Genomic DNA, 27,674 nt, shown 5'->3' with positions numbered 1-27,674 from the left:
TCTCTCTCCTATTTACTGCTCCATTAATTACAAACCAGATGTCAGGGCAAGATTTAAAAGTCAACTTTATTTGAAATCCTGCAATATAAAAACTCAACCACAACCATTTCTTTTTGTGGTGGGGAGAGGAAACATGAAGGAGAGAAATGCTCTTTAATCCTTTGCTTATAGTTCTTTTCTATTTTATTTTTAACTCTTATTTAAGTTGTGGTTATTTTTTTCTTTTACTAAGTGGCAAAAGGGATTTCTCTTTTTCTTTCTGTCAGCTCAGCCCCCAGAAGAGTTTTTAGGGTTTTCTCTGAGAACCAGACCTCACCCAAGACCTTCTCTCTGCCAGCTGGCATTTCTGTCATACATTCCTCTTGCTGTTTATGCCCCAAGACTGTTCAGAAACATAAATGCAGCTGCCCACTTGCTTGACAATGTGTCATTCGTGGACCATTGAGGTGCAGACCTCCTCTTCAGTGTCTGCACTCCAGGTGTCCAGGAGCTGCTGGAGACATGGCTGGGGCTGAAAGCAATGGGATCCCTGCCTCACAGGTAGAAATGTCAGTCCCTGGACAGCTGGGATGTACAAGGACCTGGGCGATGAGCTTCTAGTGCCAAACTCTGGAGCATCCTGGGCAATCAGATGGAGCATCCCCCAGAGTCACACAATCATGGAATCGATTACGTTGAAAAAGACCTTTAAGAGTTCAACCATTAACCCAGCACTGACAAGCCCACCACTAAACCATGTCCCTAAAAGAAGGCACCAACAGGGAAAGGTATCTAGAGGAATCTGAAGATTGTCCTCACTTTGGAAGGTCCCCAAGAGGTTGGCCCAGCCATCACTGATTCTGATTGCTGAATCTTGACAAGGTTGAATGGGGCCCTCAGGCTTATTTCAGCAGCAAAGTTATGAATAAGGTACAAGTCCCTTCACACAAAATGAGAAACTTTGGCAGAAAGGGGGGCAGAGCAGTGGTGCTGTACTACTCTTGCTTCCATTCCCTAGCACACCAACATTCAGCCTCATCCAGAGAGGAGGGAATGGACTGAGGAAGCAAAAGATGTCAGAGGAGGAACTGGCTCCTTTTGTTTTCACCCTGCCAGTTCCCCACTAGCTACTGCATTTTTCCACTAGAAGTTTGATTTCCTATTTACTGCGGGATTAACCCTTTGGTTAATCTCAGGTCATACAAGGATGACTCTCATGTAAGCAGCCAACGCTGAATCAAGGCCAACCTGATTTTAGCAGACTGTGGAGAACACAGCGTAAGGACAGAAGCAACAACATCATTCAGCTCCTTGCTTAGAAAAGCTTTGACCTTAAATAAAGTTCCCCTGTTGTATCATGTCCAGGAGGGTGAGGTGCTGTACTCTCAGCTATGTGATGGGACTAATGGAATGTAACAAGAGAGAGTAAAAAAAAATCCAGCAAATTTACAGAGGATTTGGGGGTGTGTCCACAAAACTGTTAGCTATTCTTATAAATTATCTGAATTTTCTAATTGTAAAATTTCTGGTAGGAGTAAAGGATGATGGCAAGAAGATAAACCCATGTAACAGTTTGGAAAGCTTAGAAGCTGTGAGAGTCAGGTGTAATGCCAGTCACTACAGTTACATTCTCTTGTAAATGTGGGATGGAGGGGAAATAATCCGTAATCACAGAATAATGACCCTTCTGAGTGGGAGCCAGGGCACTGGGAGTCAGCACTGGCACAGAGACAGCCTGGGACAACCAGTATGTTTATTGAGAGAAATGAGTCACAAGGTGGCTGAACTGACTTGAATCCACCAATTTTGCTGGGGTTTTTTGTCAGACATCTGTGGGCACTGGCACATGCTGCAGCAAGACCAAGCACGGAATGATGGGTTCTACAGCTAGGTCCCACCTTAGAAACTGATCATAAACTAGAGGCAAGTTTAGAAAGCTACAAGAGGGCCGTGCTGGAGGGCACTGTGAGCAAAGGGGAGGCACAGACGGGCCCCAAATCACAGGGAAGAGCCAAGAAGGGACAGCAGGAGGGACAGCAGCTGAGGAGATGGAGCAGCAATTCCATGTCTGTGACTGCAGGCTACTCCCCAAGTCTTCCCATGATGTCTGGGCCACGTCAGATGATGACACTGGGGGCCTGGAGAAACTCCCTGATGCAACTCCAGCCTACGGCTTTTACTGGAAAAATGTTTGGAGTTTCAGCACTCAGTACACCTGCTTTCCAACTGGCACTCTACCTCCCACTACTCCTGTGTAGGAAAAGGCATTGTTGGATTCCTCACCTCTTAGGACTAGGAACTGAACTGGACATTCCAGAACCGGACATTCCTACTACAAACTATTTTTGCAATGTGGCAAAAGCAAATGAAAGGTTAATGGGAACATTACAAGGGGAAACTGAAAGAACTATTTCCATATTGCTTTGAGGAACAGTTGATCTGTAACGAGAGATCCAGTTATTCAGTGAGAAATGTAGCTGGGAAGTCCAGCTACAAAGGTAAAAAATGTTGGGCAAAAATCAAGCAGCCAGTGGAGTGACCTAACTGCATGAAAGCATGGCTCATTGGTCCCAATTACAGTGGTTTGTACTAACAAAAGGTGATCTCTAGCCTGCAGAGTCTATAATCTAATCTGAGATTCAGTGCAACCATGAAAATGGAGGAAAATGGGAGAGTAATGTAAAACATGATTAAGACTTTGCTAAGCAAATATAATCAGAGCACTTACACAGAGAAGTGGTTGAGTGTTTTGAGCAGGTGGGGCGAGTTCTGGTCTTGCATGAGGGCTTCATACCTTTCTTCCACTTCTGGAAAGCCCCTCGAACCAGAGGTGCTGTTTCTCCCTTTCTCCTGGTGCTGTCTACTTCCTCCGGCCAGGCGATGTTTCCAGCAGGGTGAGTCCGACCGTCCTACTGTGGCAAGGGCTGTCTGTCCCTGGGCAGGAATGGAGCGAGCCTTTAGCGCGGTCATTTCCAATGGCACGCCATCCCGTGTGTACCGCGGGCAGCAGGTCTGCGGGCGGGACAGCACCGTCCTGCCCCCAAACCCAGGCTCGGGCTCATGGGCGGTCCAACAGGAGATGCTGGTACCGCGCCGTGGGGCCGGAGGGGCTGTTGAGACCCCGCTGCTAGCGCGCTTCATTCTCCTAAAAAGGCGATCAGTGCTTTAGCAAACACGACTCCTGCCGTGCTCCAGGGGCGCACCAGCTGCCACCAGGCTCATGGCACCCTTGAACGGGCCGGGAGGTGCATCGGGGCGGGGTGAGGGGAGGCTCGGGCGCTTTTGCAGTTTGCTGTACCACACCTCAGTCTTGCCTCCCCCGGGCTCGGGAGGCTGCCCGCGGGTGAGGCTGCCGAGGAACCAGTCATGGCCACTACGCAGAGCCGTGATTTAGCATTTTATGCGGCGGTGGCAGCCCTGATCTTGCATTGGGAGCGCGCCGCAATATCGGAGTTTTCTGGCTACTTCTGGGAAAACTCCTGATGTGGCTGTGCAGAAGGACGGGGCCAGTTCCCAGCTCTGGCTCCCTTCAGCAGAAGGGCGTGCGGGGCGGTCCGTGCGGCTCCGGCGGCGGATGAAGGCACCGGCACGAACACCCACGACAGACGCTCCTGCCCGAGCCCCGTCCGGCGCCTCGGCCGACGGGCAGAGCCCGTGACCCACCTCGGGGTCTCCCCCATCTCGGAGCCATTCCCGGCCCCACATCTCACCCAGTCCCGCAGGGCGTCGCGGTGTGCACTCTCCGAGACACCCCGCCCGTCCCCGCAGCCCGAGCGCGGCCGCCCCGGCGGCCGAACCCCGGCCCCGCTCCGGCCACCGCCCCCCGCCGCCAGCGCCGGCCCCAACTCCTCATTGGCCGCGGCCGCCGGAGGGCGGATGACGCCCGGGCGGGAGCGGGTGCCGGGGGTATAAAGGCCGGGCGGGCTGGCGGTGCCGTGCTCCCGCTGCCCCGCGATGCCGCGCGGCTTCCTCGTCAAGCGCAGCCGGCGCCCCGGCGGCTCCTACCGGGCGCGCCCGAGGGAGCGGGACCGGGACCCTCCGCCCGCCCCGCCGCCCCGCCGCCCGCTGGCGGGGACAGCCCCGCCGCTAGACAGGTAGAGGAGGAGAAGGGAGCCGTCGCCGCTTGCCCCGCGACGTGGCCCCCCGGCGGCGGCTGTGGCAGCTCCGGGCTTACCCCGCCGGAGGGTCCGGCCGCCTGGGGGGCGACGGGGCCGTGCAGCGCGGCGGGGCCGCGGGCGGCTCTCTTCGAGCGGTGTCTCAGCTCCCCCGCCTCCGCCGAGTCCTTCCCCCTGGCCGCGTCCTTCCCGCCCGCCGAGAAGCTGCTGCTGCAGCCGCGCACGCCGCTGCCCGCCCCGCTTCTGCCGTCGGTGCCCGCGCTGAAGCGGCCGTCTCGGGCCAAGGCGCCGGCCAAGAAGGGCAAGGCCACGCGGAAGCTGAGCTTCGCCGACGAGGTGACCACCTCGCCTGTGCTGGGGCTGCGCATCAAAGAGGAGGGGCCCGAGGGCCGGCCGGGGCCGCCGCCGGGGCGCACGCCGCTGGGCGAGTTCATCTGCCAGCTGTGCAAGGAGCAGTACGCGGACCCGCTGGCGCTGGCCCAGCACCGCTGCTCCCGCATCGTGCGCGTCGAGTACCGCTGTCCCGAGTGCCACAAGATCTTCAGTTGTCCCGCCAACCTGGCCTCGCACCGCCCGCTGGCACAAGCCACGTCCCGGCCCCAGCACCGAAGGCGCCGCCTCCGCCCCGCCGGGCAAGGAGAACAGCCCGAGCGGCGGCCCCGCGGCCCCGCCGCACCCCAGCCACCGCCGCCGACTCGTCAGCACCGCGGCGGCGCGGACAGCGCCGGCGGCGCTCCGGCCGCCTCCGGCTCCGGCCCCGGCCTAGCTCACCGCGGTGCTCCCGGTCCGGGTGGCGGCCCCGGCGGGGAGGCGTTCGCCTGCCCCTGCTGCCAAAAGCGGTTCCGGCGGCAGGCTTACCTCCGCAAGCACCTGGGCACCCACGGGGCAGCGCGGCCTGCCGCCTTCGGCCCGCCGGAGCGCGGGCCCCTCACCTTCGCCTGCCACCTCTGCGGCGCCCGCTTTCCCTCGGCGGACATCAGGGACAAGCACCGGCTGTGGCACGCCGTGCGGGAGGAGCTGCTTCTGCCGCCGCCGCCCGCCGGGGTGCCCGAGAGCGGCGCGGCGGGCGGCGAGCGGCAGGGCTTCCCTTGCAAGCACTGCCCCGCCACCTTCTTCAGCGCGCCCGGGCTGGCGCGGCACGCCAGCAAGTGCCACCCGCCGGAGAGCAGGCAGGTCCTGCTGCTCCAGGTGCCCGTCCGGCCGGGCTGCTAGGCCCGCGGCCGCCCCGGTGGGACTGCTCCGAGAGCCCGGGCTAGCCGAGCGAGCCCTGGCCACGCTGTAATTCCTATGGAAAGTCGCGGCTCTCACGGCTACGACGTCGGAGGAGCCGCCCGGTGACTCCCGCCCGCCTTCCCCGGCCGGTGGGTAGCGACGCGGGCACGGCGGCGTGTTCAGCCCACGGGCGGCACTGCCGGCAGCGCTCTCGCCGAGCCCCGCGATGGAGGGAGCGCCGCGCAGCCCCCCTGACACCGGGGCGGCCGCCGGCACGGCCCCGGGCTGGCGGCAGCAGGCGAGGAGCCCCGCCAGCGTCTGCCGGGAGGCGAGCAATGCCGAGGCGTCGGGTGGCGGTCCACCGCCAGTACATCTTCCGTAGCGACGGATAGAAGTTCAGCTGTATATAGGGTATCTAAAGAGAGGAATTATTTTTCGTGAGAAAAGGAGCCTGATCTAGTGACCTTGTTTTAATAGCCTTAGCCCCCGAGCTTCAACATTCGTGAGGTGTTTTGTTTGCTGTACTCTGTACTAATATAGCCGAGAAGGTAAATGTTCATACTGTCAGTGTCAAGTCATATAATAGCTAGCAAAACGTATGGGAAATTAATCGTGCTGTCTGCTTAATTGAAATACGAGGTGTTGATCTTCTATGGCTTCTCCTGCTTACTCTGTGTCTCTGTACTCTAGCAACCGTGAGGTAGGCAAAACACACATCTCTGGCAGCTGGCCGTTCCAAAAGCTGCTCCGCTCTGTTAGTGGCTTGTTAGTGCGGCACCGACAGTAGCCAGAAGGGCAGTTCAGTCTCACCAGGCTGGGCAGCGTGTGGCTCTGCCAGCCCCTGCATCGCAGGCAGGCGAAAAGGACCCTGTGTGCGGCTCGCCTTTTCAGCCGGCCTCCAACCCCTCTCCTGTGAGCTGCGCTTTCGATGTGAGCTCCTCCGAGTCTTGTGAACAGCTGAAATTAGGACATGAAGCAGTCTTTAGACATGTTCCTAAAGCGCAGGTGACAGGCTACCTTCCTTCTCCCTAATGACACCTACTTTTAGCAAAGCGACCCGCGGTGTGTATTCTTCTGGCTTTGACAGTGCTCTGGCCAAATGCTTTGAAATGCTTTGAATTTACCAGCTACTGACACCTCAGCCAGTATTTGTTTGTTTATTTATTTACTTACTTAATTTCTCCATGAGTGCTTGTTTCTAAATGTGATTGCAGATGAGGCTAAAAATAAGGGCAAGAAAATTCAATAAAAGATTTAAAACAAAGCTCATGCCTTTCTTGAATTCAGCAGGGCAAAGTGGGTCAGCTGGTGATTTCTGAAGAACCAAATTGATCCCGGTCGTAGTCTTTGTTCTAACACTCTCTCAAATGAGCACACAAAATATTTCAACCTCTTGATTAGCATCATCTAAAGCAATTATTTCTGTAGTTTCATATTTTGCTACACACAACAAAAGATGTATCATGCCCAAAGGCTGCAAGCAAGCGGTAAGTGATTTATGTTAAATGTGCTTCATGGACTTTGTCATTTTAGTTCCAGAACCTGGACAAATGAGTGAATACACTATAACCTAATGCAGCCAAGATTTGGTTTCTGACAAAGGAGGCTAAACTTGCAACTCACTAATATGCCAAAAATAAAGCATGTTATTTTAAGCTGTGCATTTTTCCATCGATTGTTGGCAAAAGAGACTTAGGTAAAAATGCCTGTTTATACAATTAAATGTTTGCCCCTGGAGAAAGTCACTATGCTTTTTTTTTAAAATCATGGTTCCTCTTTCTCCCCTTGTGTAGTCCAAGATGAAGGGCTCCAGACCACACAAACGTGGTGATTATTAACTGCTCCAACAATTAGCACTTGAACAACCAGCCTGCAGGAGGGAACGGCCTGTGCTTTGTATTACCTGCAGAGCTACGTGCAATGTATCTGCTAGATCTGGGGGAAAGCTTTCAGTTGTGCATTCTTGCAAAATTGTGTGTACTTTTTAATACAAATGAAAACTGTGTATTGCATTTAACTGGTCCATGTGCATGTAATACACAATTCTTCTATAAACTGGACTAAGAATCTAATCAGTGAGGTGAATGACTAATATACAAAAGGTGGTAAGAATAATTTTATTGGATTATTAAATAGCATGTCTTCTCTTCAACCATTACAAATTTGTAGATACTACATGAATGACAATACATAATTTCTTTTTTGTTGCCCGTATGATATATTTACACATGCAGTTAGTACCGATGCCATGCTACATTTTGTTAACAGCATTTTGTTGTTTACTAGATTCAAAATGTGAGCATTTCATTTTCTGTAGGAAAATACCTCTAGGTGGGTGGAACTCGTGTACTAATCTGCGCTCAGAAGGTTGAAATTATTAACATTTCAGGCCAGGCTCCCGGAGCATGTTCCCTTTTCTTCCTTAGTACCCATCATCACAGCAATGAATTTCTATCAGGAAAGTGTTTGTTTTAAATTTTTTTTTAATGTAAGAAAAAAGAATATACATCTAGATGGAGCAGCCTAATGATAACGGCTAAAACTCATGAAACTCAATGGCATTTACTGTCGATACCACTTGGAAAAGCAAACATTACAAAAATATTTGGAAGCCAAGCATAAGTAGGATTTCAGCACAGTGATTTTTTTTTCTGGCATAGATTATCTGCAGAGTTATGAAATGATAACATCGCTTTATGATGAAAGAGTTGGTGCTATGAGCGAATTATTTCATTTGGATTCTGTAATGCTTGAAAGGCCATGGAACTATTTTATTCTCAACATAAATAATCTGTACACATCTTGTGACATTAACATTGTGACATCTGACAAAGACTTTACAAATGCAACTTCAATTTAAAATTGTACATTCATTTTCAAATTGTACATATTTCTTTCTTTCTTACACAGAAAATTGCAATGGGGCACAATAAATATACTGTAATCCAACTGCAGTCTCCAATTCCATACTGACTCAAGATCAACCAGAGTTAAAACCCAAAGTTAATCATCCATGATCATCCAAGAAGGTAAAAGGTGCAGGATACAAACTGCACTGCAGAGAAAAAAAAGGCAAACTGGAGTTTGATAAAAAAAAACAAAGCTAAGATATTAAAGTAAAATTCCAGTGTCACTGTTTAAAATAAACATACAGAAAAGGAGTATGCAGGGCATGGGCGCACACACATGAGACACATTATCCTTGCATGAAAGGTGTGAGCAGTAAAAAAACCCGAAAGGCGGTGAGTCACTGCGAGGAGGGTGGCCAGTTGCTGTTCACTAGAAAGCTGCAGGCATCTTGCCACTTAGGACTTGTTGGCTGAGCCAGAGGAGCGGCGCAGTTTCATGGACATGCGGCTCTTGCTAGTCCGAGGAGACATTGGAGAGGCTAAGTCTGTTCCATCCACCTGTGCTGTTGCTGCTGCTGGAGTTTCTCCCAGCTGAGTCTCTGGGCAGAAGCCTGCAGAGGACAGCAAGAACCAGACGGGTCAGTGCTGCCTTCTGCATTTGCAGCACAGGATCTCTTAGCAAGGAGCAGAGAGGAATTTCAGTGCTGCTGTCACTGCCACAGCATCTCCTAGCCCTTTACCAGCTGTGGTTGATGATATTGCTCATGGAATTAGCAAATGCTACAAATCTACCTCTAGAGAAAAGATGACTCCAGAAACCACTGAGCTATGGGACTGCAGAACCCCCTCGGCTCTGAGCAACTGAGGCAGCACTGAAGTGGGAAACGTTCTCCCGCTAACCAGGAAAACAAACAGCTCCAGTTCCCTTGCAGGGATGGGGAATCATTAGTCAAACCACAACCCAGAAGAATCCAGTCTTTAATGAGAACATGAAGGTTAACAGCTCATTGCACATGAAGGGAGCTCTAGGAATGCTGCTGAAGAGGTGGAGTGAATTGGGGGCCAACTGAGAGAGCAAAACATCTTCTCCCATCCCAACTTTAGTTGGTGCTTCAAAAGACAAATTTCTACAGGGCCCACAAGGCAGAAGCTTGAACAGATTGTACTAAGTGGATGCACTATACGTTAACGTTTCTTTGTAAAAGGAACAAGATGAATTTGAGACAATGATGTGTAATTCATTAGCCCAGTGAGCTACACTCCAGTGGCCCCAAAGTCCTCATTGCAAGGGGACAAGGCTCTTTCCTACAAACAGCCTGTCTCCAAATCTTCTTCCACAGAAGTACAAAAGGAAAAGGAGAAAATATGAAATCAAAATTACATTCTCCTTCCCATAACACAGAAAATTAATACTATGAATTCCCATCCATAAAACTAAACTGCATTTTCATTAGCCATTTACAGAAACTGACAGTGTGATTGAACTCAACTACCTCAGTTGACTCTGAAGGCTTCTGACCCATATAAATTAGAGACAGAAGCCTAGTCCTGCAGGTGTCAATGGGGAAACCCCTGTGGACTGAAGTAAGCCAGAAATCACTTGCTATTTCTTCCACATCATGCTATTAACTGGTAATTTTTTTAAAATAATAATGCAATAATCAGAACTGAAGGTCTCTCTGCCTCAGTATACGTTTCACATACAAAGGGTGCAAAAGTCATTCAAACCTGGTCATGATTTATTTTGAAAAAGTCCTCTAAAATCGAATGAGGTCATAAGGTAAGAAGCCTAGGAGCACATTTAAAAGATTGTTATAAACCTGTGGTATTTAGCAACCTGGCTGTTTTCCTCACCTGGTCCCTCACCTGCCTGCTCCAGAGCAACAGCATGGTACTTTCTATCTTCAAACTGACACGACCCATCAGAGTGACAGGGGAGAGAAAGGGCTGTTATTTGTTCCCCAGCTGGTGACAGTAATTTTGTTCATGAACTAGGTACTTCACTGCCAAACAATCTGGAAAAGCATGATAATGCCTGACTCACTGCGCCTTATAGAAAAAGGCAAGCAGGGAAACATGCATTTGCATTTTCTGAAATTCTATCTTGTTCTGATTTTACAAGAAATTAAAGCATTTCAAATGGTGGAAATTAGAGAATAGAAAATAACCGTTGTTGTTTTGCACAGCATACCATTCACAGCTAGCGTGAAAGACCTTCCGTTTCAAGCCTTTGCCCTTTACCTTGATGTGGCCAATGCTTTCTAGTGGAGGTTTTGGAAGGAGAAGAAATATCACAGCATTTCTTTCTTTGTTGAGAATGAAGAAGTGATGAGGAAGGAGGAGTGGAAAGAAGTGAGGAAGGGGGAGGAGAAAAGATAAAAGATAACAGGTGTGAGACATGAGACACGAACCGCAGAGATTGAAGGGTATTAACAGATGAGCACAGAAAACGGAATTTCGAATTTCATTATGCAATTGCTGCTCATGCTACAGGTTAAAGAGAGTGATGAGTTAGTTATGTGCAATGAAGCAACAGCTCTGAAATCCAGCATCATACTTACCAACTAAGCATTACAAGAAAAAAAAGGAAGGGAGAGAGAAAGAAAAGAATTCTATAACATTATCCAGATCCAGCAACCTTATTAATAGCGACTGAGATACATCCTAAACACTGTCTGAAATGCTTGCTTAACATCTGTGAAAACAGCTAAATACTCACACACATACACACAGTTGAGAAGGAAAAACAAATGGCAACTTGATATATGGCTTCTGCTCCCCAGCTGTTTCACCAAATATTTTAAAATTATAGCCAGTCTTAACATGAGACTCCTGAAATCATGTAAAGAAGAAAAAGCAGCTAGTTTTAAGCTAGTTAGTCTGCATTGAAGGGTTAAACCCTAGTGTGAAATTTTATCATGTGCTGTTGGATAAAGAAAACCTCAGTCTGCCCTATTATTTCAATTAAAGTATTATTCCAGTCGTACCTTAAAATTTTGTTTCTGATTCCTGCAGACAAAAGCACAAATTCACATTTAACCACATTTTTTTAAAGAAACTTAGAGCCATTGAAGAACAGAAGTCATGTAAAGTGATTTTCACATCTGAACATACCACACCAGAAGAGTGAAGAATAACAGTACTTAAAATATATTTAAAGTCTGACAGAAATTAACAGATTAATTAGTAACTAAATTTCTTTGGATTTTAGATAAGCATATATATACATACATACGCTCATACACACATGTGGATATTAAACATGGTATATAAAAATTTTGCAGGTTTTGCTTCCCCTTCAGAGTTTTAAAATTTTCACTCTAAAATGCTATTATCTTTATCTCTCTCCACAATTGTCCTGGTTCTGGTCAGGACAGGGTTAATTTTTGCAGTAGCCAGGAGGAGGTATGGCTGGGACCTGGAGGTTATTCTGTACCACCTTGTGTCATTTTCTGGGGAAGGGCTCACTTCTGGGTCAGTGCAGTGTGGTGCAGGAAGTGGTTGGGTATTACTGGGAGGGGTGTTTGCTTCCTACATCAAATTGTTCACTTCTTTCTTGTACCCTCTGTCATTAGCACTGTTGTTGTTACTGTGTTTTCTCATCTCATTGCTGTTTCCAGTAAAGATAGTTCTTATCTCTCGAGCTTTACCTTTTATGCCTCCAATTCTCCTCTCCAGCCTGCTGAGGGGAAGGGGAGTGGGAGTGATGGAGCAGCACATGGTTTGGAGTGGTTTCAGTGGGAACACTGAATCGGAGAATACCATTCCTAAAACACAACAGCCTTCTTTGGTGCCCAGTGTGAGGCACAAAGGGTTGAGATAACAACAGATCTGCCCACAGTGAGTTGAAAACAAATTTTATCTAATCTGATTTGATTTGTTGTATTAGATCTAGATCTACTGGTCACAGTGTTGCTTGGTCTGCTCATGTGGGTGCGGTACCTAACCCTGTGCGTGTTTCTGTATATGCACTATGTGCTCATAGAGCAGGGAGAGGAATCAGGATTGCTTTGTTGCTGCGCTATGGGGTATCAGTTCATGACATGGTAAGATAAAGGGCAATGAGGGTAATTTGGGACGTGTATTCAGCATTGCTCTCCTATCCTTACTCAGGCACTAGCTCTGGGAGTCCATTAACAATCAAACCCAGTCTGTGGGAAGAACGGGGGGATGACTTTCCCCAGCTTTTCACCTCATTTTTCTCCTTCAGACCTGTTAAAACAGCTTTTGAGAATTTAGAATTCCTGCTGGATGTTAAGGAAAGCATGTCCTTGTTGCTAAGTCTGCCATATCTCCTCAGTGCAGTCTACACCGTGTTTAGAGTAGGTCAGGAGTCAGAGATTTCTAGGGAGGTCATTCAGAGATCTGCCCTGAGGGTGGATAGTCATGAGTGGATGGAACTTGGAGAAAATGTCCCCAGTTTTGGGGAAAATTCTTTGCTCCAATGGTTTGGCAGTTCACCTGCATGACCCTGATAAAGTGACAGAATATTTGCAAGGAGAATGCTGTGGCAGCTCCAAAGAGGAGCACTACAGAAGAAGTGTGTGCATCTACATGATGTACTTTTACAGCCAACTTCTCTACCCGGGCAGTGATGTCTTGCCATAGTTCAGTTGCTCAGATGGTTTCCTTTTGCACTGCCAATCGCTCTTTTTCCATCGTTCTAGCCACCCCCCAGAGCATTTGCCACCATCCATGAGTCAGTGTAGAGGCAGAATGCTGGCCATTCCTCTTGTTCAGTGACATGTGAAGCCAGCTGGATGGCTTTCAGCTCTGCACCCTGACTTGATCCACCTTGTCCCTCAATATCTTCTGTGACTTGCCATGTAGGACTCCATACATCACCCTTCCATTTTCGATGTATCCCTACAAAATGCTAGGAACCATCAATGAAGAGAGTGTATCCTTTTTCATTTTCTGGTAGCTGATAATATGGGGGGGTTGGAGTTGGGCTACTGAAGAACACTGCAACAATGGACAGGTGGATCAGGTTGCCAAGATTAAAGTGTCTCAGGTGGATCTGGACTGGCAACATAAGGGTGAATTATTTCTGACTTGGTGGGCCCGTAACACCTCAGGTCATGGGCTTGTGATTGAGTGGTGGACACTATATCCTAGGTTATCCGTAACTGTGAAACATGCACTGCAATCAGCCAGGCTAAATGGGTAAAGCCTCTTTGGTGTGGGGGACGATGGTTGAAATATAAATGTGATGAGGCCTGGCAGATTGATTACATCGTACTCCCACAAATCTGCCTAGGCAAGCGCCATGTGCTGACAATGGTGGAGGCAACCACTGGATGGCTGGAGACGCACCCTGTGCCTCATATCACTGGCCAGAACACCATCCTTGAAGAACAGCTAATGTGGTGACATAGCACCCCCAAAAGAATTGAGTTCGACAATGGGACTCATTTCAAAAATATCCTCATCGACACCTGGGCCAGCATGATATTGAATGGGTACATCACATTCTGTATCCTGCGCCAGTCTCTGGGAAAATGAAACAGTACAATGGACTATTAAAAACCACATTGAAAGCAACGGGTGGTGTGACCTTCAAACACTGGGATCTGCCTTCAGCACAGGCCCCCTGGTTAGTTAACACCAGAGGATCTACCTTGCTGGCCCTGCCCAATCAAAACCTCCCTGTACCTCCCTGTGGAGCACATGAGAAATGTGTTAGGGAAGACAGTTTGGATTAGTCCTGCCTCAAGCAAAGGCAAACCCATCCATGGGATTGTTTTTGCTCAAGGACCTGGGTGCACTTGATGGGTGATGCAGTGGAACAGGGAAACACAATGTGTACCTCCAGGGAGTTTGATTTTTGGGTCAGAACAGTCTGTAATATTGAATTGTACAAAAGTGGTTGCTGAATGACACTGCCACCGTATGCCAGAACTACCATGGACAATGAGTATGAACTGCACCAATTGTGAGCTCCTGGTGCAGCTTGCTTATTTGACAAGTGACAAATACCACCTGACAGCACACCAGCCCTCCTGCCCTGGAAGATATCTAGGACAGATTGAACCCACAGTCATTGACTAATGGAAGTCAACAGACACCTTGGAGGGATGGTCATTGACTATGGAAATGATACTCATGCTTACGCATATAGCTGGAAGGTGTAGGATCTGTGTATCAGCAAAGGATGATGGAGATGGTATAGAGTAAGGGGTGAAAAATGTCCTGGTTCTGGCCAGGACAGGGTTGATTTCTGCAGTAGCCAGAAGGGGGCATAGCCAGGACACATAGGTTATTCTAGATGACTTTTTCCAGGTATGGGGGAAGGGCTCGCTTCCAGATCAGTGTAGCATGGCAGAGGGAACAGTCGGGTATTGTTAGAGATGGGGTATGTCTGTGCCCATGTGAATTGTTTGCCTCTTTCTTGTACCTTCTGCTGCTGTTCATTTTCTTATCTCATTGCTGTTTCCAGTAAATTGTTGTTATCTCATCCCATGCCTTTTATGACTCCAGTTCTCCTCTCCAGCCCACCGAGGAGAGGGAGAGGGGGAGTGATCAAGTGGCACATGGTTTGGAGTGGTTTCAGTGGGAACACTGAATTGGAAAATACCATTCTTAAACCACAACAACAAAATACTTAGTTATCTAAAATATAAACATAGGGTTATATATGAAGGCTTTATGGACAAATGATGTGAAGCCAGAAAGTTCTATTAAAAAAATAAAATAGATATCTGTGGATTCTTAAGAGGCTGAAAAACATTAGGAAGTGATCCGTATTTTTCTCCTCTTAGGTTTGACAAGTGACAAATACCATAGTCTGATGAGCTATGATATTTTGGGGCCATAATGCAAAGCTACTTCAATTGCTTCTAAACTAGGAGGTGGGTCAACAAAGTTGAAATGCGACATTTTTCACACTCCATTTGAAAAATTTTAGAATCTTTTAATGATAGTATGTCGGTTATTTGACTCAGAAATTAACTATTTAAAATGGAATCCTAACTATACAAAGATTAAATTAGAAGTGAGGTGAGATGGAGGAATCTGGAGGTATCATAACATATGCACTGCCATGACTAATCTCGCTCATCAGTGCTGACTTTCCAAGGTGAAAAATTCACCAAGGAGAAGCCTGACAGGTTGCTGCATGGTAAAACTACTCTAAGCACTTCCAGCTTTATCACACATTGTTGTCTCGATCAGTGCAGTCCTGAGTGCTGTCTCTGAAAATGACCACAGAGTAAAATACAATTTGTGCATGTTGGTAAATTTTGATGGTCTTCTAAGATACTTCACCACGTCCCATCTGACCTTCAGGAAGAGGGCAATTATTTTTGTACAGCTTATGCCCTTCACCACTCTTACAAATTTCAGTCCAAATCTGGCCAGGTTGTCTGTCATGCTCAGCAGCTTTGCTAGAGTCAAGTCAATCAAGTCTCTCACTAATTTTGTGAAATGAGGAAAGGAAGTGAGAGCAGATTTAGAAAGACTGCAAAAGCAGCTGCAAAGCAAGGCAAAAAGGTGAGGAAGAGATGGTCTAAAGGCCTGAGAGACCAGAACTGGGTAGAAGAGAAAGAACTAAGAGGCATGAGAAAGAACACAGCAAAAAAGATTAAGTTTATGGCAAAACAGCAGCCAAGTCCAAGGCCAGTGAATAATGCTCTTCAGAACCTAGACTGAACCATGTGTGTTAGGTAAGCCTATTTCCCTCTGTCAGCCTACAGTGAAACCCACTGGCAAAATTCCCAGTCTTTCCACTACAGAAATTCAGGCAGAGCTAAGAGAGCTTACCATTCCTACCTACTACTGTCCTACCTCAGTCTGCAGGAAGTGGTGGTGCTAGAGGTTGCAGTTTGCTTATGTATCCTGTTAATCAGTGTTACAGAATTTGTTTTGCCCTATACTTTATAACAAAAATGGAAGTAATTACACAAGGCAAATGTCACAAGAAAATAAAGTCAAAAATTCAAAAACTAGGAAAAGTCAGGATTAAAATTTAGTTTTGTCCCCTTGTGTGTATGCATGGGATGCTCTTTAATTGAACAATCCTACTCTTTTTTTTTTCAGTAGATCCATTTCATTAAATGTAGGAAGTTGATCTGTTTGGGTTTCTAGCAGTCCACACCGAATTTACTGTCTCAAAATGCTGAGTGGACCTTCACCCAAGTAGTTGACTTTAGGACAATAGTTCAGAAATGCTTCAGCTGTTCCAATACGAATTCTGTGGAAAATGTCAGTAAGTTTTGAGCTTTTGCTCTGATTTGGAATAAAAAAAAGGCCTTCTTAAGTTTGGACTGGAGAAGAGATAATGAGAAATTCTTCCAACCCTGCCAGGCACAGAACCCTCACTTCTGTATTTCAGCTCCACTTCCAATCACAAACCACCACCACCACGTGTTACTCAGATCCTTCTACAGTGACAAAAGCACCATCATTCTCATCTGCGAAGGGGTAGTACAGGGACAAAAGGATTATTAGTTTCACCATTTTGCACCAAGGAAGCAGCGGAAGAAAATGCAAGCTGTTGAACTTGATCTTTAATTGTGCAATGCTAAAGCATCATTACCTCTACATTCTCCTGCTTCCCTGCCTGTATGGTGGCAACCCCACTTACTTTGGGAGTGGGGCAGCAGAACTGTTCTGAATGCAGGCTTGAAAATACAGGGATGATTGTTGGGGCCAAAAAGCCTGATGCTTTTGTCACAAGGAAAATACTACGATTAATGTAGAAGGGCCTCTTCTTTAGAAAATTTACTGTAAAAAGGTACTAGTCTTAGTAGGAAGAAAGGGAACAAAAGAAGACAGAAAAAACAAACCCAAGACATTTTAAAGATCAGAATCTTAGCATCATGAGGTCAATATGTTCTTCAATATAATTGAGCTTATCATTGACAGTTCCCTCAACCTATTCTGGTGTCACAGAGATCTGGTTCACTCAATATCTGCATAGGACGAGTTACTCTATTTAGCAGAGTATTTGCAGTTACTCAATTTAACAGGAACAGCACAAGGTAAAAAACACAGAGGCAACTGAATTGCATTCTGTGATTAAGTACAGGTAAATCTCAATTTCTTTAAATGTACACATTCACTACATTGGTCAGGTTCCCAAACATGGGAAGGTAGATTTGTCAGAAGCAAACTAAGCTTCTAGATAAAACAGCAGCTGCCACAATCACATTGTACTGAACGGTAGTCACAGAAAAAAGGAACAGCCTTTGCTGATGTCTGAGCCTTTGATAAAATAAGTCCATCTGAGAAAATACAGTTTGTTACTGAATGGCATGTTCTCTATTTGCTCTAATTCTCATAGCTCAAATGAAAAAAAAAGGCCAATGGGTCACAACAACAACAACAAAATGATAACACCTGGTGATGGGCTGTAGCAGCCTCATAGTTTGTAAGACCTACCTTAGATGAAAAAAGGTATAGAATATTTTATAAAATTAAACATATTCAGCAGTTGTAATCTTGGAGATCATGATCCAATAAAAGAATTAAGTCTGTAATATCTAAAATGTAGATTTTTTTCTTAGTCTCTTCTGGTCAATTATTTTTTATTAAAAGAAGCCCCATAAATAAATGAAATATTTTGTATTTAAAAAAAATGTAAAGTATTCTTAGAAGTTGGTTAGAAATTTTCAGATGACATGGACACATCTGGTAGGAAGCTTGCACAGTTTTGTCTGAGTCATCTTGAGGGTGATGAATGCATGTGGGTTCCCAGGCAGGACTACAGGACCACTCCTATGTGTAATCCTGGCATGGTTCAGTGCTCTGTACCTCCTTCAAGAAATTCACCTGTTGCAGGGGCCCTGGAAATTTAGGGGTATCTATTTTTTAACAGCACTGCTGGTGGACTCTTCTTGTGATCATTGGTCCATCAGAAATGTGGGTCATCTGCAGCAACGTAGCTCACAGATCTGCCTCTGCTAGAACTGGAAACCAGTGGTTTCCAGGCTAACCCCAAGCCCTGGGGTAACCTTTCTGGCAGGTGACTGCAGTGTTATTTTATACCTGCCTCAGGCTTTAGAATTTGTGCCCTCTAGAATCAGCTTGGAGGCAGATGGCTCCGTGCTACTCCAGGCACTCTGTCTGGAGCTCAGTATCAGAGTTCCAGGAGCCCCAGATGGAACAGGTGCCAGAGCACCTCCAGCTTCCCCGGGCTGAAATGAAAGCTGAGAGTCAGGCAGATGCAGGGCCAGGTTGAATCTGATGCTGGGTCACACTGTGCTGGCATGTCTGTCCTAGGAAGCTGCTGGCTGCTCCTGACACTGATGTCTCGGTCAGTTCCACTGCACAGTGCAAGGTCCAGAAGAATGTGGCTCCCAGGACAGGACATCGTGTTTCATGGTATGCAGACACACATGCAAGTGTGCAGATGTGAAACATATCACAAGCTCCTATTAATGAGATTCCTACAGAAAATTTATTAACTTTGATAGAAAGGTTAAGTTAAAATCAAGTTTCTAAAAAATCATAACCTCATTTCAGATCATGCTAGAAAATACCAAATTTAAAAGAATACAAGAATTGCCACTGTAGAGCAGTGTACTCTGGTGCACCAAACTAGCACAGAAAAGCAGCTTTGCTTCACCCTGAAAAAATGAGTTAGAGGAAGAGGGCAGAACGACTTGGCTTGGAATGAGACTTCTGAAAATGAATAGACAGAACTTCTACAAGTGCACTAGAATATAGAATATATACTATACAAAAAAGCCATACAAAAATGTCTGGTGCTGAATATTCACTAGGTCCATTAGGCAGGAAATGTGGCAAGGACTGGTATCCCTGGTTATTGTTTTTAATGTTTATTTGTTTTTAATGTTTATTTGTTTTTAATGTTTCTAGTTACAGATTTTTCATATTCAAATGTTTTCATACTTTAAATTATGTAACTAATTTTTATACTGCTTTAGTTAAATTACTTACTTTTAATTTTGTTTTCCTTTGGTCTCAGCTATTTCCACTAGCATAATTATACCACTTACTATACTTTGAAACTGCACCTCATTTCTAGTTATTGTTTATACTTTAAAGTAAAGGAGCCTCAACATTTTAACATCTCTCAGTCTTCTTTCTGTAGTCCTATAATAATTCTTGTATAATTTAGAATTGATTTCTGTATATAATTTTGGAATTGAAAAACAAATTTTCAGATAACAACTTGCCAAATTATTCTTACAAAATTTATTTAATTTAGATTTACAGTTTTTCCATGGAAGCACTTTGATTATCATTAAATAAGGTTTTTCTGAACAGGGAATTTCAAGTGTTACACATTTTTCTTCTCCATCTCTCCTAGGTTATCACTGCAGAATGTCTTACAACATGAATGAAAGACAGTACAGGGTACAAAACACACCACTGCCATCCAGTACTACTTGTTCATGCTGAGAAACAAAGGCCAACACAATAAAGTGTTACTCATTCAACAACTGTCTCTATCATTAGTTACCTTAATCCCAGAACCAGTGTTAGTGCTTCATGCAGACCTGAGGTTAGTAAAAGACTAAAACTTTTAGATGATGTAGTGGTCATTTTTCAATCAGTGTGAAATTCTTTTTAGTGTGAACAAGGGCAACAAGGAAAGTTTGCATACAATTTGGTTACAAGCTTAGTGCTCTAGTAAAAGTAAGAGGAACAAAGGGTTTTTTTGGACACTTTGTCTTACCTTCAGATAAACAGAACTGATATTTAATGATCTAAAAAGAGGGGAAATAAAATAATGAAATAATCATAAGGAGTTCAAGAAATGTCAGAACAGGAAGGCCTTGAGTTACTCATTTTCTTTTACCGATTTTCTTATTAGTAACAAAAAATGCAGTATCCTCTTATAAAACAGGTATTTTACTGGAAGGTAAAAATTACCTTAAAACCAACTTTGTGACTAATAACCTGGGAACAAAATTAAGATTGCGAGGCTCATATTTTCAGTTTAAAACCTTACATTCTAAACATGTAGCGAGCCTTGAAACTTTCTTATGAGGACGGTGTACCTAAAATGTTTCTACCTGAACTAGCCTAAATGCAAGAGTGCCAACGTTTCCATGCAGATTTTATACAGGGGATTGTGATAAAATTTGCTGCAAAAATACAGGATCCGGTTGCTATATTAAAGCATCTTGCCAAATCTTAATGCCAAGCATTGGCTCATGATGCCAGAAAATAGAATAAAGATTTAAAGTCAACTTTGCCCACATTCTCAAGCATGTATGTTCTTTCCAACTAATGGTAACTCTTCATGATGTGCAAAGGTCTGAATTTTAAGTCTTTATAAGTAAGGATACTGCATTTCAAGCAAAATTGTATAAGAACTGTTTGTTATTTCTTACCCGTCTCTGAGGGCAAATGGTGATAAGGTGCTGGACAGAAAACCTGAGCAGCAAAATCTTCAAATGTCGTAGGCTCTAGATGATGTTGAACAATTGTTTGCAGGTATCGTGCTCTCTCCTCATAACTGATTTAGCCAAGAATTAAGGATGAATTTATACCACGTACTGTAACTGCTAAATATCAGTATCTAGTAATTCAGAATTCTTGTTTTTGTTAAATATATATCATGCATTTCAGCAACTGTACACAGTTATTTTTAATTCTTTACATGACTGTGATATTGTCTGATGCATTGACATAATATTAAGTGTAAGATAAACATGATTAATGTAAGTCTTTTGATTCAACTGTACTTTTTTCATGTCTGATGCAAAATTTCCTGAAATTGTTTACAAACAACAGCAACTTAAATACTCTCTTAAGTAACTAATTTGCCTGTACTCTGGTCACAACTAAATATAAAAACATTTCAATTTTTAGGAGGTGTAGCATGAAACATACCTTAGCATTAACAAAATAAATGACTTTGCACTTTTCCATAATAAACAGCTTTCATAATCCCTAAACACGCACATACATGTTTAAGATAAATATAGTGAAATTTCAGTATTGGGAAAAACACCTTGTCAATTATGTCATTAAAACAAGTAAGAATATCTGTAAAGAATCCACAGGACCCTTAAATACTGGTTAACAGGGTGTTGGCAGGGTACTGACAGTAAAATACTGTACTTCTTTTTTCCTGTGTTCTCCCCCTCTAATATGACTGACAAGAGACTGGTATCTTGAAGTGTTGTTTTTGAAGAACCCTCTCCAGGCTTCTTGTTCCAGCAGGCCCAATTGTGCTGTTAGCACAGAGAGAGTGAGAAAAAGAGAGAATATTTCTGCTGTTCATGAAAGCAACTATGGAAATGGCTGTCAAAATGTAGAGCAGCAGGCAGCAACATACAATTATCAAGAAAAACTACCATGCTGACTTCATGTTGTATAGTTGCTCAACTGAGAAATCAGTTAACCTTTTCTCACACAACTTTCAGAGTCCTCCAGCTGGACTCAGTATGTTGAATGAGGGAAACCATCTCCAGTTATCTTACAGAAACACAGAATGATCAGAAATTTCCCCTGACATTTACACTTGTGCCCACTTTTTTTCCCATATTTTATTTGCAGATAGTGAGATAATTTTCTCCTTACATAGTTCTGTTTTCTGGAAAAATACCCCAAACAAATCAGCATGCTGTGGAGGAATGCACTCAAAATAGGTTTCTTTAAAGTTCTGGGGTTTGATTTCAGGTCTGCTGCTCTTTTTGGGGGAATCAGGGAGAGTGAGGAAACTACCTTTCTGACTCAATTTCACCACCTGTGAAATGGAGATAATACTCATCTTGCACATATTTTTTAGCAATCCAAACATAAAAACTGTATTACATGTGATAAACACTTTTAATTACTAGTGATAATGTTTAAAATAAATAATGACACCATTTTCAGTTATGATAAGCAATTAAATTCCCAACACCAAATTAAAGCTGGAAACAATAATCTTCATATTATCTTACAAAACTACACTTCTACAAATACAGAACTTTTCCTACTAAATTTTTTGCAGTTTTTCCTGTACAATATTTACTGTAGATTTTATAGTCTATCTAAATATGAAAAAAAATAGAGACTATATTATCTGGAAAAAAGTTCCAGTGAATAAAATTATTTCTGTCATATTTCCTTAGACCATAACTTGGTTACATAGTGAAACCGGGAAACAGTTTTCCCTCCAAAATCCATGCTCTGAATTATTTCTGAATCCAGAGACAGCTAAACCACAGCAGAAGCCTCAGTTTGGAGAAGCTTTAATAGAAGCACCGGGACAAGAGAAAATATAAAAATCTCCCATTGTATCGATTCTTAGGTTGGGGGATAAACACAGTATTGAGCCTGAACAGAGGACAGTAATATAGCACAGTTTTTAAGAGGCTATGTATAAGTGGTAGAGGATGAAACTGATGGTTGAAGTCCAAATAATACTACGTATCTCACAACTTGTTGAAAAGCACTTTTTTTTTCATTGGGGGAGATTCACAGCTGCTGAATTTTCTGCAGTTAATAGAGTCCTTTGATTCACAGCAGTGCCCCTTGCACAAAAAATACTGGCCTTTGTGTATTACCAGAAACTAATTTTCTATTTGGCTGAAAAGGGAAAAATGGGGTTATTGCTTCTCCCTCCTACAGAGCTTTTCATTATGCCTGATGCACTCAACTTCTAAGCTCTTCTGAGAAAAAAAAATAACTGAAGAGGCAAGAGGTAGAAAAATGAGCTTGTTAGCACATTAGAAGTGAAGTATCTTGGTGGGCCCTAGAAATTCCCAGTGGTGTGTTAACTTATCACTCTATGCATGCTGGCACTGATAGTCTCCCAATTGATCACTCTCTTTTCGCACCAAAGGTGCTGCCAGGAAGCAAAGGCTGAAGGCCCACAGGAGAACAGGCTGCTATCAAAACAAGCTGTTTTTAAAAGTCTGCTTGAATGGGTAAAATGTTTCATGAAAAAGTAGGGTAGAGACACCTACTTGCTTTTAAAATGCTCTACTTTCAGAGGTCTCTAAAGGAAACCTTTTAGTTTATCCTATTATATCCAAAGCTTATACACAAATAAGGCAAAATGAAGGAAAGTTACTGCTTTGAACATGACAAGGACATTCTCATTCTCCAGCCTTGGTATATATCTCCTAACCAAATACAGAAGTCTTGAGATAGATGCTGACTGAGGACAATAATGATGTTTTTGTTACCCAGTGAAGAGGATATGCTTGTATCAGTTCTAGAAGTCTAATTCAAATGCACACTTAGTACACCCAGAGTAAAGTAATTCAGCTAGCTGGGTTGCTGCTCATCCTAACAATCCACAAAACCATCTGCAGCTTGTTAAAAACAAAACCCACCTTAAAAACAAAACAAAAATCTGAGGCAAATGCTAAGTCCAAAGCTTGCTCTATTCTGCACTAAGAAATTACACACTCTCCTCGGAAGAACTCTGTTTCTGTATTAGAGACTGCATAGATGAGATACTTTTATGTTCTATACATTTATATTTTGAGAACATCCTAGTAATTTTGAAACTCCAATTCTGTATGCTTTTCTAGCTGAGATAATCTAGGGCTACACTGTATTTGAATGCAACTGTCTGCAAGAGTGACCATAAACCCACTGTAGCTAATTTCTACATTACTTCTAATAGGCTAGACATTTATTTCTTTAAAACACTGCTCTCTAGGAAAGACTTATTAGCACTTACCGATTGAGTGGCACATACAAACCCAATGGCTAGTAATAACAGCACAATGCAAGCTGTATCCTTACTTCGAGTGCATGTTGCCACTGGCATCAGCAATTAAGATGGAATGGGAAGGATGCATAGACAAACCAATGGAGAAAGACTGGCACAGAGAGTGACAAAACACTTAAACAACAGTGAGTATTTTGCTTCTGAAGAAGGTGCTAACTGGAACAAAACAGAATGGATAAAAATGTAAGATACACGTTAATTATACAGGCACTTGCCCAAATGTGTCAGCTAAAAACTTGCAGATTCATAACTGCAAAAAGCGTAACAAAAAAAATCTAATTACTTCATTATACTTTCTCAGAAGAAACTATTCTGAAAAATAGAATCAGTACCAGAAGGAATTAGGAATCATATCTTTACAGGTCACTCAGGTTGTAGTCACTCCAGGTAATATTTAATTTGCATTATGATCCCTTTTACTTATTCTCTAAATCTGTAATAATTTATATTAATAATTATCTGAAAAGATCTATTATCTGAAAATACTGTACTTTCCATTATTAGACCTGTTGACTTCCACTTGGGAACAAGCACTGAAAGCCTGGCTGTCAGATCACCTACTTCTGCCTAATCTTTCTGAAAAACTTCATCTCATGTCTTCACCTAATAGCTCTCCATCTCTGTTGATTGTATCACTTCCAAGATTCCTATGGCAAAATACATCTGCATCTAGCCATCTACCTGAACAAATTACCTAGGCTCTCACCTCACATCTAAGTTACTGCCATATCCTTTTCTCTGGCCTAAATAAATGCATTTTTAATCCTTTTATAACCTACTCAGAGAACTGCAGAATCCACTTTCTGGATATACTACTTAGATGGTGCATTCTCTCATATATTGCCACCAGTCTGCCACTCCCTAGCACAAATGCAGGCTACTGATTTGAACTTGATAGCCCACACCTATTCCATCAATTTTACCAAAACCACTTGCCTCCAGTCACTTAATGCAGTCACTCTCACCAATCTTGACATTTTTGGAAAGGCACTTTTGCACTTTCTTCTATGTGTCTTCTTACGTGTGGCATCAGGTCTCTGCAAGTGTCCACAAACAATCCCCTCCACAAACTCTCCCTTTGCTATGATTATTGATTTTTTACAATTTACTGTGTCATTTTGACTACAAATTTTCTTTCCATTCTTCTTTACACTTCTCAGTTTTAGAGCTGACTAAAATGCATTACAATAAATCTATCTAGTATTTTTTAGTTAAGGAGTGGATGCATGATTACTGCTACAGTCATTGATGGAATACCAATCCTAAAATGACATTAACCTGAGGCTGGAAAAAATGAAGAAAAAAAATAGTTTAAACATAGAATAAAATTTCCAAGACTTTATTCAAGGATATAGCACTTCACAACAATGTAATCTATTACCACAACTACTAAGTGTTAGATTCCCAAATGGGCTGGAGAAGAAATTCTACTGCCTGCTCCATAAACCATTTGATAACAAATGCTTCCTGAGCATGGACTGGAATCTGGGGACTCTTCTCTCCCAGAAAAGTATCATAATGATTAGACTACATAGATGAGCACTTTTCCTGTGATTCAGAAAAAATCTTACTTTATGAAACAACCCTTTCAGCAGTGTCAAAGTAAGACACTTTCATGAAAGCTTTATTCATAAATCTTCCCTCCTCATACTTGCGTATTTGTATATATGTGCAGTATACATGCGCAGTATACCATAATATTACTGTATATTGGTATGTAGATGCTTTGGTTCCAGAGCTAGGAAAAAATGACAAGGTTTTAATGATTGTCCTGATCTTACAAAAAAAGCTAGAACACATAATTCTAAATAGCAAGATGGATTTTTTCAGGTTAAATTACAAACTACTCTCAGAAATACATGTGCAGCTGCATCCCTGGCAGTTCCAACTGTTAGCAAAATCATCTAAGAAGTCAATATATATTGATATGATTGTGGAGAGTATGACTTTGTCAGCCAGGCATTTGGAAAATAATTTAAGACAAGCAGAAACTGAACTGCTGCTCCATCCTTATCTGGAAAATGAAAATCCTGCACCTAGAGATACGTTCTTGTAGGATCAATGGACACCTGCAACAGGTTTTTAATTGCACATATACACAATTTATATAAAAGAGTTTAACAATATTTTAAGAAAAGCTACGTAAAAAGGAACTCTCTTATTTACTACATTTTCCCCTTCAGCAAATTTAGAAGCACACATCATTTTTTATAGAAAAAAACCACCAAATCTGTAGTATTGTCAACATACAAAAGTGCTCGTGGGATAATAGGGACCAAAGTAAAAAAAGAAACAGTAAAGCACAGTGAATAGCATATGTCGGTATGAGATTTTAAATTTTTTGCTCTCTGGCCCAAAAAGGTGTGCAAACCTCAGAATTTATTTTATTTGGCACATTTTTCCTAGTAAATTTCAATTCCTGACATCAAAGTGTGAAAGGAGAATTGCCTCCCCTATAAAAATAACAAATACAGGTTAGGATCAAGATTTTAAGCTGAAAGGAAAACTTAGCCCCAGCAGAATTTGACTTCTACAGGAACACTGGACAAAACCCACACATCACAGAAATGGAATTTTTTTCTGGGAAATCTCACTCTAAAAGAAGAGACTGTGCAGTGGTTGTCAAACCAGCTGAACTCATACTGAGTCACAGCAATTTGTAGTCTTTGTTGGCTCTCAGAGTTAAGGATGTAAGTTGGGCTGCTATTGATCCAGTGCTGGAAGCCCTGCAAGTAGCTGCGTTTTGTATGTAGGTGGGTGATGAGTATCAACTGGCCACACTGAGAGGAACAGTTAAAGTTCTCTTATATTCTGAAAAGTTACTCTGTAGAAGTGGTATCATGGTGTTTCCCATTTATTGCATTTCAGTAATTTCCACATCTAGTTTGCACAGTATACAAATAAAGAGGGTTTTTTTCTTCCAGCTGTATCTTCTGTTTACTCAAGTCACCTTGATATCTCAAAGTCAGTCTGGGTTCTTTTTTTTCTTAACTACTACCAATATTGAAAATGGCAAATAAGTATTTAGCTAGGTACATCTGTTTAGGCAGCTATGCTCTAAATGAAAGAAGCTTCTGCACATACAACTGGACTTAGCCACAGCATGAATGATTCATAAGACAGAATTCAGTTAATTCTCTTAATCTCTCATGCAAGTTATTTAGGTTAAAGAGAAAAAAAAATTACTATGCTTGACACTACTAAACAGGTGAAAGAATTAAAAATTTTACAGTCTTTTAAGGTGATTTTTTCCAACTGAACCATATTTTCAAGACAGCTCTTTTGCAATAAAATGCAACAATATATTTTCTTACTCATAAAAATATGAGATAAACCTCAGAGAAATGAAAGGTGTATTTCAAAAGTAAACTTGTTGCATTTGGTGAAAACATTTTAAAACTTCACAAGGGGCTCTACTAATTATCCAAAATCAGTAATTTAGTAAGTAATGTATATGTTACAATCTACTAATTAATGCAGATATCTCTCTAATAAAATGAGAATGTATATGGAAAACAAGTAACAGACCAAGACTGTAGAATTTAAGCAAGCCTAAAATGTATTATCTAGTATATTAAACGACATTCTTTTTCAACTCCAGTTGTAACTGCGAAGGGCTTTTTGAAGCAATTTCTGAGGTATATTTCTTCATGAAGAGAATAAGGGAATATATAATAGATAAATCTATACAAACTAATCCCATCATTCCAGATATTGCAATTTGTTTCCAAAACATAGTTGCATCATTCTTTGAATAAATATAATGAAAATTACTTCTAATTTTTTACACTACTAAACAGTTAAATAAATCTGTGATAAATTAAGTATTATCAGGCACTTTTGCCATTTGGAGGAGTTTTTTGTTTAAGA

At 43.0% G+C, this 27,674-nt stretch overlaps 2 protein-coding genes across 16 annotated transcripts in view; one reads left to right on the top strand and one right to left on the bottom strand.

Moving 5' to 3' along the window:
• Nucleotides 1-3,553: 3,553 nt before the first annotated feature.
• INSM2 (INSM transcriptional repressor 2) lies at nt 3,554-8,477 on the top strand. The gene is made up of 2 exons (XM_039552245.1): nt 3,554-3,629; nt 3,694-8,477. Exons 1-2 carry the CDS (start codon nt 3,554-3,556, stop codon nt 5,304-5,306), a joined length of 1,689 nt encoding a protein of 562 aa, XP_039408179.1. The 3' UTR covers nt 5,307-8,477.
• The window catches only part of RALGAPA1 (Ral GTPase activating protein catalytic subunit alpha 1), a 130,834-nt gene continuing 110,569 nt past the window's right edge, over nt 7,410-27,674 (bottom strand). For 3 of the 15 annotated variants that reach the window (XM_019280339.2, XM_019280369.2, XM_010392427.3), the window contains 3 exons: nt 20,461-20,585; nt 10,347-10,461; nt 7,410-8,766 (listed from right to left, as the gene is read on the bottom strand). In XM_019280339.2, the coding sequence (XP_019135884.1) occupies nt 8,670-8,766; nt 10,347-10,461; nt 20,461-20,585 (337 nt within the window). In that variant the 3' untranslated portion in view covers nt 7,410-8,669. Of the gene's footprint in view, nt 8,767-10,346; nt 10,462-10,716; nt 10,720-19,799; nt 19,831-20,004; nt 20,008-20,460; nt 20,586-27,674 lie in introns of those variants that run through there. The other 12 variants (XM_010392331.3, XM_019280365.2, XM_010392377.3 and 9 more) reach the window with 8 other exon arrangements.

The sequence above is a fragment of the Corvus cornix genome, chromosome 5 (genome assembly GCF_000738735.6).
Source record: "Corvus cornix cornix isolate S_Up_H32 chromosome 5, ASM73873v5, whole genome shotgun sequence".
Taxonomy (NCBI): domain Eukaryota; kingdom Metazoa; phylum Chordata; class Aves; order Passeriformes; family Corvidae; genus Corvus; species Corvus cornix.
Note: the sequence above shows the minus strand (reverse complement) of the source record. Positions and strands in the feature narration are given on the sequence as shown.

What these genes read in the sequence shown, in the direction of transcription:
- INSM2 (XM_039552245.1), top strand. Translation starts at nt 3,554, where the DNA reads ATGAAGGCACCGGCACGAACACCCACGACAGACGCTCCTGCCCGAGCC. An exon ending in CGCCTCGGCCGACGGGCAGA is followed by an intron (nt 3,630 to 3,693) that starts GCCCGTGACCCA and finishes CATCTCACCCAG; the next exon opens with TCCCGCAGGGCGTCGCGGTG.